This window comes from Lipotes vexillifer, unplaced genomic scaffold, assembly GCF_000442215.2.
Source record: "Lipotes vexillifer unplaced genomic scaffold, Lipotes_vexillifer_v1.1 scaffold565, whole genome shotgun sequence".
In the NCBI taxonomy this organism is placed as follows: domain Eukaryota; kingdom Metazoa; phylum Chordata; class Mammalia; order Artiodactyla; family Lipotidae; genus Lipotes; species Lipotes vexillifer.
In genome coordinates, this window is record NW_006771554.1 from 779,572 (window position 1) to 792,501 (window position 12,930).

At 39.6% G+C, this 12,930-nt stretch overlaps 1 protein-coding gene across 4 annotated transcripts in view; it reads left to right on the top strand.

Moving 5' to 3' along the window:
- The window catches only part of EYA2 (EYA transcriptional coactivator and phosphatase 2), a 262,330-nt gene that overhangs the window by 163,818 nt on the left and 85,582 nt on the right, over positions 1-12,930 (top strand). For 3 of the 4 annotated variants that reach the window (XM_007446931.1, XM_007446934.1, XM_007446932.1), the window contains 2 exons: positions 2,220-2,287; positions 3,790-3,967. In XM_007446931.1, coding sequence (XP_007446993.1) covers positions 2,220-2,287; positions 3,790-3,967 — 246 coding nt within the window. The remainder of the gene's footprint in view (positions 1-2,219; positions 2,288-3,789; positions 3,968-12,930) is intronic. The other variant, XM_007446933.1, reaches the window with a different exon arrangement.

Consider the following 12,930-nt stretch of genomic DNA (forward strand, 5'->3'; position numbering starts at 1 on the left):
GGAAAGAGGCCAGACACAAATATATGTTGTAATGATCCTGTTTCTAAGAAATATCTAGAAAAGGCAAACTCTAGAATAAGCAACATATCAACTGCTGCCTGAGGCTGGGGATGGGAGTGGGGGTTGACTGCAGACAGGCAGAGGGAACTTTGGGGGTGATGGAAATGTTCTAAAACTGTATCGTGGTGATGGCTGCACAATTATAGCGATTTACTTTAAAAAGGAAATTTACTTTAAAAAGCGACATTTTTACAATGGAGGAATTGTATAGTATATAAATGGTATAGTATATAATTGTATAGTATTATATACAAAAAAACAGTTCTAAAAAGAAGGGGCAATGACAGTCTAGAGTCATGTTGAAAACGCAGACTTGAGCCAGACTGCCAGGGTTCCAGCCCCAGCGGCTGTCACTCACTATCTCTGTTGCCTTGAGCACGCTACTTAACCTTTCTTTTTCTCTGCTCACTTTCCCCGCGAGAAGCCCTGACACACGAGCTCACTGCGGTTATTGCTGTCACCGACCTCTTCTTTCTCCGGGCTCCTGCTCCATTGACCCTTTTACTCTTTCTTTAACCTGTCAAGCTAATCCCTACCTCAGGGTCTTTGACCTCAGTGTCTGTGAATACTCTTCCCCCAGGATGTTTCCATCACTGACTTCCTCTTATCATTCCTGGCTCAGCTCAAATGTCATCTCAGAGGTCTTCCCTGACCACCCTACCTGAAATGACACCACACTCATTCATTCATTTACTCATTCATTCACTAAGTAGCATCTTCTAGTAGTAGTAGTAGTAGTAGTAGTAGTAGTATCACTTTTATCCCCATTTTACAGGTGGGACAACTGAAGCTCAAAGAGGAGAAGTCATTACGCTCATTCATTTAATTCAAAACATAATTATTACCACCTTACACTCTTTAGAATGGCTACAATTAAAAAAAAAAAACAGAAAATAAGTGTTGGCAAGGATGTGGAGAAATTGGAACCCTTGCTCACTGTTGGTGGGAATGTAAAATGATGCAACCACTGTGGAAAAACAGTATGGCGGGTCCTCAAAAAGTTAAAAATAGAATTGCCACATGACCCAGCAATTCTACTTCTGTGTATATACCCAAAAGAATTGAAAGCAGGGTCTCAAAGAGACATTTGTATACTTGTGTTCATAGCAACATTATTCACAACAGCAAAAAGGTAAAAGCAAACCAGTGGCCATCAGCAGATGAATGGATAAACAAAAATGGGATATATATACACTATGAAATATTATTCAGCCTTAAAAAGGAAGGAAATTCTGACACATGCTGTAACATGGATGAACCTTGAAGACATTATACAAAGTAAAATAAGCCAGTCACAAAAGGATAAATACTGTATGACTCCACTTATATGAATTCCCTAGGGTAGCCAGATTCATAGAGACAGGAAGTAGAATGGTGGTTGCTAGGGGCTGAGGGCAGGGGGTAAAATGGGACTTACTGTTTAATGGGCGCATGGTTCTAGTTTTGCCAGATGAAAAAGGTTCTAGAGATGGATGGTGGTGACGGCTGCACAACGTTGTAAATGTACTTAATGCCACTGTACTTAATGCCACTTAATACACTTAAAAGTGTATTAAGTGAATGTACTTAATGCCACTTAATACACTTAAAAGTGGTTAAAATGATATAAAATAGGCAAACAACAAGGTCCTACTGTACAGCACAGGGAACTATATTCAACATCTTGTAATAACCTATAATGGAAAATAATCTGAAAAAGAATAGATACATATATGTATAACTGAATCATTTTGCTGTACACCAAAAACTAACACAACATTGTAAATTATACTTCAGTTTTTTAAAGTTTTTAAAAATGGTTAAAAGGGTAAATTTCATGTTATGTACATTTACAATTTTTTTAAATAAATAAGTTTTAAAACATAATTATCGAGTACCAGAAACTGTGTTGTGTGCACTCTCATTTATTTCTCACCAGAATCCTTTGAAGGTGTTATTTATATTTTATTCATTAATATTATTAATTTATTATTAATTAAAATATTATTCATGTTATTCATTAATTCGTTGAGAGAACTGAGGTTCAGAGAGGTTGCCAGAATCACAGGTTCCATCCCAACCTATCGGAGGACCCCAAAGACCCCACCTTTCTGCTGTGTCTTTCTCCTCCAAGTCCCTCTCTGACTGTAAAAAACCTCATCTGTCCCTCCTTCCTGCAGGCACAGCAGGGATCTATCAAGGAGCAAATGGACTGACCAGCGCAGCTGGCTTTGGAACTGTGCACCAGGTAGGCAGAGCTCCCCACCCTTAAATAGTCCCCTTAAATCCAGGCACGCAGAGAGAGCCCCCTTGTACCTATGAGCCCTACCAGAAACCGTGTCTCTGATTCCCTGGATTTGGAGAACACAGGGGCCAGACTGTACCAAAAGCCATTGGAAAGATACAGTGTAGAGGCAGAGAAATTGGAATTGCTGGCAGATTTCCAAGATGACATGGGCTGCGTTATATGTTCCATCTTGATCGGAGTCTAAGACACCCATTGACTGTTGAATCTGGGATGGATGGATGCAGTAACCTGTGGTCTTTCACCAGACCCCAAGCTTCTCCAGGGTGAAATTATATCTTCTTCGCCTCTGCACCCCAGTGTCGAGTGCCCGACACAGAGTGGGAGCTTTATAAATGCTTGTTAGATTGAATTTAGTCAACACTGTGAAGATGGATGGATGCTGGCTAATAGTCTGAGTCTCTTGGTTTCACTTAGAAAGTGAATTAAGAATTAACCCGCTAAAGGTGGACGGGAACTCTGTGCACTATTTGTGCGCCTTTCCTGTAAGAACCTTCCGTGAGCTGCTTGCAGGGTTGAGAAGCACTGCTTTGTGGTGGGGCCGAACATTTGAAACAGTGACTGTTGTTGGGGAGTTGGACGATCTGGTCGGTTTAAGCAAAGCTTGATAAAGAAGATTGGCATTCTTCGGTTTCATCTCCAGGACTCCCTCATAGGAGATTCTGGATCCCTAATGCTGTGTAGGCGCTACTGTGTTTGCACAACACCCCCTCCCCCACCGTGAACCTAAAATGTCACCTAGTCTCCGGGGTATGTGTATGTGGTCTTTATTACCCATTCATTTGTTCACTAATTTTTCCAGTATTTATTGAGTGCCCATATGTGCCCAGCACAGCCGTGACCAAGACGGATGCTGTCAGGGCCACGTGCATGTCCCTCAGGGTGCACCTGTTGACCTCTAGCTGCCAGGCTCTGCACCCCTGGGCCCAAGGGTGTTTTCTGGAACCAATGTATACAGCAGGCAGGAAGTGCCAGGGAATTAAGTGTTCCCTGGGAGCAGCTCTCAAGCAAAGACTGGCTGGACTTGGTATATAAATACCCCAGCTCCCTTGCCCCTTGGGAGAGATTTTTCTGAGATGTGTTTTCTACCACCCTAGCATCTCCCTGGTAGAATTCAGCTCCAGTTCCCACTGGAGAAGCCCCTGTGCTGGCTGCCTTCTCTTCTCCCCTTTGCTGTCTCGCTTCCCCACTCCCCAACTGGTCTCTCCTTCACGCCCCAAGATCTGCTACTTGCACTTGAATCCTTGTCTTGGAGGTCTGCTTCTAGGGAAAGCCGCTAGAGCTTTTATTCTATAAAGAGCCCCTAGAGCTTTTATTTTTATAAAAGCCCTCATAGAGCTTTTACTGTAATAGTGGGGAGACAGGGACAGACACAACAGACCCAGCCCGCGAGGCCCCTTACCCACATCAGCCTGACAGCCTTCCTCGTGGGTTTCCCTCTCCAGGACTATACTTCCTACCCCGGCTTCCCACAGAGCCAGTACTCCCAGTATTACAGCTCGTCCTACAGCCCTCCTTACGTCCCGGCCGGCAGCATCTGCTCCTCTCCCCTCTCCACGTCCACCTACGTCCTGCAGGAGGAACCTCACAACGTCCCCAGCCAGAGTTCTGAGTCGCTTGGCGGTAAGTACAGTCACTGTCGTGTGGTCATTCCTGGCTGTGGTCTGAGCTCTTATATGAAGGATGGACTGGACATAGGTCCCAGTTGTAATGAACCGGTCACCCAAGAGCTAACTTCATCTTTTGTTGGCTTTTGTGTGTGTGTGTGTGTGTGTGTGTGTGTGTGTGTGTGTGTGTGTATTTAATTGCACCCATGTTTAAAAGTTACAGATTTTTACCTAAAAATTCTAATGTCTGCCTTCTCTTGAAAGATGATCTGGTCACCCTAGGTCCACATTATTAAGTCACAGTGCTTGTCTGGAGCTGAGTAATGTCTGCGCCATTGAGACAGGGTACACACGACTCCACATCCAGGCCCCTTGGTGATGTACATCACTGTGCAACCAACTCACCAGCCTACGGATTCATTCATTCGTTCCGTAAATCTGCTATGCACGTGTCTTCTCTTTTATGAGATGATTTAGGCTCGTCACCACTAAATAACATAACAGCCATAAATTAGAACATCCAATGATAGTAGATATCATTGCATTTTATTCTTCTTTTCTGAAACCTCCTGTTTCTGGGGCTTTGTAGAAGCTGAACGAGCATGATGGTTTGTGAATGTTCGTTCAATAAATATTTATTGGTTGATGGCTAGAGAAAGAACAATAGTGAAGACTCACCTCTTTGTTCCTGAAGTTCTTGGTGCAGCTGTTGCTTTTAGCCCTTGTATTTTCCATCAGTTGGGGTGAGTTAAATAACAGTGGTTTGGTGACAAATGGAGACAATGTGGCCAAGCATTTTTAAGTCAACTTTGAAGGACGTTTAGGGTTTGAGCATTGATTTTGGTCATTGTGACCTCATCCCAGAGTATAGAATAAATGCCTAATACCCACATTCCAATTTCCAAATTGCTTCCTTGGAAGAGTATGAAGTGTAACAAACTTTTCTTTGTCATAATCCTGAATTATCTTTGCCCATCCTGCTTTTCACAATGTGGCCTCTCCACACTGGTTTCAGAAATGAAATATAAGCAGGAAATCTTCCAATAGATGCTACTATCTGTCTATAACTTGATGGTGAACTGGATTCCAAAGACTTACTTCCCAAGAATTTGGGTTATGTGGGAAGGTCGTTTTTGTTCCCCATCAGGAGTGAACATAAAGGCTCATTGTGTCATTGAAATTTTTCTTTATTGTTTCCCCCTGTTCTTCATCTATTCCCCCCCTGGTCTAAGGTTCAACAATAAGTGGTTGAGATGGTCTTTACTGTGTGTCTAACAAGCTCACATAAAATCTAATGACATAAATAATTGTCAGCTATAACCGAGGTCTCTTGCCTCTTCTCCCCAGTGCCCGTTATAAAGGAACGGCATTTAAGCATACTCGTTTGCCCGCGCACACAGGCACACGCTTATGCACTCTCTTAAAATTTCCCATAAAAACTCCACTTTTGAAATTATCCAGGATCTGCTTGAGTGGTTGGTTCCAAATTCCAGAGGCTCAAGAGGTTTATATCTTAGCGACAGATCACGCTCACTCTTTGCTTTGCCCGGATATGGTATCCTAATGCTCTTCTCTCTGGCCCCCAGCCCTGCCACAGCACCATCTGCATTGACATATGCATCGACATGCATTAACAGTTACATTAAGCCCCAACAATTTGCAGATGATTGCAGGGCAGTTCGCTGATGGAGAGGGCAAAATCTGAACATCTGACGTTACTCAAGAGAAAAGACAAATCAGTAGTGGTTGCTTGAGGACTTTTTTCTTTTTAAGCTTTTAAGTATGTTACAAATTACCTAAAGAGAAGTTGTAGTATATTTTAAATTTCTTAGGTCTTCTCCCTCAGTCAGCAGGAGGAGGAATTTTTTTTAATCTCTCAAGAAGAAACTTGCAAGCTTCTTTCATGCAATTTGGCAACATCTAACAAAATTGAAAATGCATGTACTCTTTAACCCAGTTATTCTACTTCTAGAAACTTATCCTAAAGATAAATTCCCACATAGGTACAAAGACTTAAATTAAAAGAATATTTTTTGAGCATTGCCATAGCAAAAGACTGAAAACAACCTAAATATCCGTTAATAGGAGTCAGGTTAAATAAATGATGGCGTATCCACCATTGGCACACTATACATCTGTTGAAAAGAATGAGTAAGCTAGTTATATCTTCACTAATATGGATCTCTCTTTGAGCTATTATGATATGTGAAAAACTATGATAGAGGCAGAACTATGTGCATAATATGATCCTGGAGTTTTTTTTTTTAATATAAGTATAGTTTAATACCCATATTTGCATAGGAAATTTCTGGAAGGATGCAAAAAAACTGTTAACAGTCATTTTCTCTAGGGAGGAAACTAGAGGGAAAAGACTTGATGTAACAGACAATAGGCCACTCCACTTAACAGCAAAATTCACATTTTTTCACGTGCACATGAAACATTCACCAAAATAGACATATCCTGGGCCATAAATCATGAAGTCTCATTACATTTAAAAGGTTTCAAGGCATACAAAATATGTTCTCTGAAAACAGTGGAATTAAATTAGAAATAAATAGCAAGAAGATTTTCGGAAAATTCTCAAATATTCAGAAACAAAATAGCACACTTCTAAATAACCCACGTGTGATGGTTAATTTTATATGTCAACTGTCCAGGCTATGGGATGCCCAGACAGCTGGTTAAACATTATTTCTGGGTGTGTCTGTGAGAATGTCTCCAGAAAACACTAGTATTTGAATCAGTAGACTGAGTAAAGGAGATGGCCCCCACCAATGAGGGCAGGCATCATTTAAATCCAATGAGGGCTCATCTTACAGAACAAAAAAGGAAGAGTGAGGAAGAGTGATCTCTCTCTCTCTTTTATTAAGCTGTGACATTCATCTTTTCCTGAGACATTGGGGCTTCTAGTTCTAAGCCTTTGGACTCCAAGACTTACATCAGTGGGGGCCCCTTTCTTATCCCCCACCCCTGGATCTCAGGGCTTCAGGCTCAGACTAGGAGTTACACCATTGGCTCCCCTTGTTCTCAGGTCTTTAGACTCAGACCGAATTATACCACCAGTTTTCCTGGTTCTCCAGCTTGCAAGTGGCAAATTGTGGGACTTTTTGGCCTCTGTAACTGCTTGAGTCAATTCCTATAATAAGTCTCCATATATAAATACACACACACACACACACACACACACGTTCTGTTTCTCTGGAGAACCCTGGCTAATACACCACAAGTCAAAGGAAAAATCAAAGGTAAATTTAAAAGTATTTTGAACCTAATGAAAATGACAACACAGCGTATCAAAATTTATGGAATGTCACTAACACAGTACTTAAAGGGAACTAAATCCCTATATTAGAAAAGAAGAAAGGTTTTAAACCAGGCACCTTATCTTCCACCTTAAGAAACTAGAAAAAGAAAGGCAAACTACACCCAGAGTAAGTAGAGGACAGGAAATAACAAAGATCAGAATGGAAATCAATAAAATCTGAAAACAGAAAAATAATAGAGAAAATCATTGAAACCAAAACTTGGTTCTTTGAGAAGACCAATAAAATTGATAATACTCTACACAAAGCTGATATGGGGAAAAAAGAAAAGATATAAATTACCAATAAAATGAGAGGTGACATCACTACAGACCCTACAGATATTAAAAGGCTAACAATGCAATAGTCAACAACTTAGATGAAATGAAGAAATTCCTTATGGGACAAAAACTTCTGAAGTTTGTTCAAGAAGAAATAGGCCTATATCTACTAAATAAACTGAAAATTTTTTTTGTTAAAAATGTTCCCACAAAGAAATTGCCAGGCCTAAATGTCTTCACTGATTAATTCTACAAAACATTGAAGTAAGAAATATCAGTTCTACATTAATTCTTCAGGAAAATTGAAGAGGAAGGGATACTTCCGAACTCATTCTATGAGGAACGCATTACCCTGATGCCAAAACTAGGCAAAGACATTAAAAAAAAAACAACAGACCAATATTTCTCATAAACGTAGATACAAAATTTCTAGACACAATGTTAGCAAATTAGCCCAACTGTATATTAAAGGATTCTATATCATGACTAAGTGGGGTTTATCTTAACGATGCAAAGTTGGTTTAAAATTTGAAAATTAATGTAATTCACCATATTAAGTAACTTGAAAGAAAAAAAAGAGATTATCTCAACAGATGCACAGAAAAATATTTGACAAAATCTATCATTTGTTTCTGATAAAAATTCCAAATTAGGGGTAGAAAGGAACTTCCTTTATCAGAAAAAGGCATGCAGTGGACTGAATTTTTATATCCCTCCCCCCACAATTTATGTGTTGAAGACCTAATCCCCAGTTGTAATGGTATTTGGAGGTGGGGGTATTTGTGAAGTAATTAGGTCATAAGGGTGAAGTCCTCAAAGTGGGATTAGTGCCCTAATAAGAAGAGGTACAAGAGAGATGATCTCTCTCTCTCTCCCCACCATGTGTGGAGAAAGCAAAAAGATATCCATCTGAAAACAAGAAGAGGACTCTCACCAAGAACCAAACTGGCCAGAGCCTTGATCTTGAACTTTGCAGCCTCCAGAACTGTGAGAAATAAATCTCTATTGTTTAAGCCACCTAGTCTATGGTATTTTTTTTTATAGCAGCCCAAACTGACTAAAATAGGACAGCTACCAAAAACCTACAGCTACCCGCCTAGGACCAGAAACAAGACAAGGATGTCCACTCTTACCAGTTCTATTCAGCATTATACTAGAGGTTTTAGGCAGTGCAATAAGGGAAGAAAAATAAATGAAAGTTATCTATATTGGAGAAAAAAATCAAAACTTTATGAAGTAAAAGGAGGTAAAATGAAATGATCACCTATGGAGAAAATCAGATAGCACCTACAAAAAGCTGCTAGAACTAAAAAGTGAGTTTAGCAATGTTGCAGGGTACTATAAAAACCAAGTGTATTTCTATATGCTAACAACAAGCAGTAGGAAATAGAATATTTTTAAATGCCATTTACAGTAGCATCGAAAAATATGAAATATTTAGGGATAAATGTGACAAAAGATGTGCAATACTTGTACCCTTAAAACTACAACTACTAAAACTACTGGGAGAGGTTAAAGAAGACTTCAGTAAATGAAGAGATGTATCTCATTCACATGTCAGAAGACTTACTATTGTTAAGATAGCAATTCTCTACAAATTGATCGAACACAACCTCTGTCAACATCCCAGGCTTTTTTTTTTTGTAGAAACTGCCAAGTTGATCCTGAACTTCTTATGGAAGTACAAAGGACCTAGAATAGCCTTAACAACTCTGATATAGAAGAACAAAATTAGAATACTAACACTACCTGACTTTAAGACTTATTACAGAGCCGCAGTAGTCAAGACAGTATGGTACTGACATAAAGATAGACTAGACCAGTAGATCAGCAGATCAGTGGACTAGCATAGAGAGTGCAGAAATAAACCACATGTATATGAATGTTTTTGACAAAGATTCAAAAGCAATAAAGGATAGTCTTCTCAACAAAAGATGCTAAAACGACTGGATATCTATAGCCAGAAAATGTACTTCAGTACATACCTCACATGACATGCAAAAATTAACACAAAATAGAGCATAGACCTAAATATAAAACGTATATAAGAAAACAGGAGAAAATCTTTGTGCTTTTGGGTTAGGCAAAGGATTCTCATATATAACACTAAAAGCATGCTCCAAAAGGAAAAAATATTTGATATAGATTGGACTTCATGAAAATTTAAAACTTTCGCTCTTCAAAAGACACTATTAGGAGAATGAAAAGACAAGTCACAGTCCAGAAGAATATAATTGCAAAACATATGATAAAGTAAGTTGTATTAGTTAGAGGTCTCCAAGGAAATAGAAGGATATAGATAGTAGGATATAGATGTAGATATAGACAGATAGATATAGATGATATAGATAGAGATTTATTATAAGAATTGACTCATGTGGCTATGGAGGCCAAGAAGTCCCACAATCTGCCTTGCGCAAGCTGGAGAACCAGAAAAGCCAATATTATAATTCGGTCTGAGTCAGAAGGCCCAAGAACGGGGAGTTCCAATGTCTGAGGGCAGGAGATGAATGTCCCAGCTCAAGAAGAGAGAGAACTTGCCCTTCTTATGCCTTTTTGTTTTATTTGGGCCCTCAGTGGATTGGATGATGCCCACCCACAGTGGTTAGGGCAGATCTTCTCTACTCAGCCTACTGATTCAAATGCTAATCTCTTCTGGAGATGCCCCTCACAGACACACCCAGAAATAATGTTTTACTAGCTATCTGGGCCTCCCTTGGCCCAGTCAAGTTGACATAAAATTAACCATCCAGAATATATTTTTTAAAACTCTCAAAACCAATAATAAGAAAACAACTAACCCAATAAAGAAATGGGCAAAGTACTTGAATAGACATTTCACCAAAGAAGATATAGGCATGGCAAAAAAAAAGCACATGATTAAGATGCTGAGTATTAGTCATTAGAGAAATGCAAATTAAATCATCAGTGAGATACTACTACATACCCCCTAGAAAAGCTATAATTATAAAGACTGACCATACCAAAGGCTGGCAAGGTTGCAGAGCAACTAGAACTCCCTTAACCCTGCTGGTGGGAATGTGAAATGGTACAACCACTTTGGAAAACAATTTAGCAGTTTCTTAAAAAGTCAAACGTAGGGACTTCCCTGGTGGTGCAGTGGATAAGACTCTGCACTCCCAATGCAGGGGGCCTGGATTTGATCCCGGGTCCGGGAACTAGATCCCACATGCATGCCACAACTAAGGAGCCGGCGAGCCAAAACTAAGGAACCCACGAGCCACAACTAAGGAGCCCACCTGCCGCAACTAAGACCTGATGCAACCAAATAAATTTTTTTTTTAAAAAAAGGTCAAATGTAGACTTACAATATATCCTAGTAATCATGCTCTCTCACAAGAAGAAAGCTTATGTCTATACAAAGACTGATGAGTGACTGTTCATAAAAGCTTTATTTAGTCCAGCCAAAAACTAGAATCAACCCAAATGTCCATCCCCAGGTGAACAGGTGAACAAATGGTGATACATCCACACAATAGAATAGTACTCAGCAACACAAAGGAATGAACTATTGATATACATGACAACATGGATTGAATCTCAGAACAGTTATGCTGGCTGAAAGAAGCCAGACAAGTGTGTGTGTGTGCGTGTGTGTACATGCATACCGAGTGATGCCATTTGTTTAAAACTCTAAAAAGTATAAACTAATTTATAGTGAAAGAAAGGAAATCCATGGTTGCCTGGGCGGATAGCAGGAGGAAGAGACTATAAAGGAATTACAAGGAAACTCTTGGGTGCTGGATTTGTTCATTATCTTGATTGTGGTGATGGTTTCATAGATGTGACCATATGTCAAAACTTACCAAACTGTGTGCTCTAAGTATGTGTGGTTTCTTGTATGTCAATTATACCTCAATACAGTTGTTAAAATAAAGAAGTAAAAACATTAAAAAGGGAGAAATAAAAAGAGGGAAATGACTCCAAGAAAGATACCTATAAATTGCTCTAGCGTGTGTCTCTGACTTTGACCTTGAATTTTGACCCTTCATTCTCAAGAATGTATATGGTCAGAAAGGGCTGCTTTTTTTGGCACCCCTAATAAATTGACTCTACATAACACCTTATTGGGACATTTTGTAGGTAGCTGGTGTTTCCTCCTCTTTTTAATATTTGTCTGGATTTTAATGGGGCCAACAAGTGTTTTCTAAGCCTCCCTAGCCTTAGAACTACCTAGTGAATCAGAATAAACTTTATTTATGACTCTTAAGCATCTGTGGATTTTTAGTGCCTGTTCCTCATCCTCCAAAAGAAAGTCTTTGCTAGTTTGATGTTTGGGAATCTCTAAGGCTGTATCCTGAAAATTTGGGGGAGTTGGAGACAGCCCAACAGTTCTGACAACTCAAAATCACACCTTTTCTTATTATGTCCTTAGTCTGCTAAGCAGTTTTATAAATATTAAACAAAAAAAAATTCAGTCCCTTGGGTTTTGGAGGGAAATATTCCTTCCAGGGTAGGAAAAAAATTAGTCCATTGCCAAGCATTTTTATACAAAAGCATTTTCCCCCCGATGATCCAAGAACTGGCAATTATGGAAGGAGAGATGGAGTCCACAGGGTACATTTGGGAGCTAAAACGAGCAGCTGTAAGATGAGAGTGGGGTGGAATGTCCTCTAAGGTTCCATGCTGGTTTACAGTTCTGTCACTCTAGTAACAAGGGCAGGCCCAAATTTTACTTCTGCCTCTATCACTAATTTGTAGGGTAACAACAGGATTACGTCATCTCACTAAGCCTCAGTTCCCTTGTTAGTTAAATAAAGATAATAAAGTCTAATAAGATGTATTTAAAACTTCTGTGCTTAAAAAACAACACAACTTGGATGCTGGCTTTGGGACCTGAGTGCTGGGAACAAGTGCTGCCCACTTGTTCATTAGGATTATTAGACAATTGCCCAAGGGCAGGACCCTGGCAGCCTCTCAGTACACTGTGTCTGGAAACACCACCTCGATGAGAAGCCACAGGTGCCCACCCTCAGCCCTGCACCTTCTCACTGATCCTCATGTGTATGTAGGTCTAGTCAAGCCAGAACACAATTTAAATCATTTACTGACATCTCCTAATTGCCAGCCCTGTGCTGGATGCTTTTGCCTATATAATCTCAAATTGACAAATTTCTTAACAAGTAAAGCTTAAATGGCTGGCTTTTAGTAGAGAAAGTGGAGCAAGCCGCCTAGGGATAGGAACCTAGAGAATTCTCCCCACACACACACCATTCACCCCAAGAGAGGGATCTCTTAAAGGTTGAAGAGTTTGATGCCCAGCTACATATATATGTGTGTGTATGTATATATATATATATATGTGTATGTATATATATATATATATATATATATATATATATATATATATATATATAGATGTTATTTTCTTC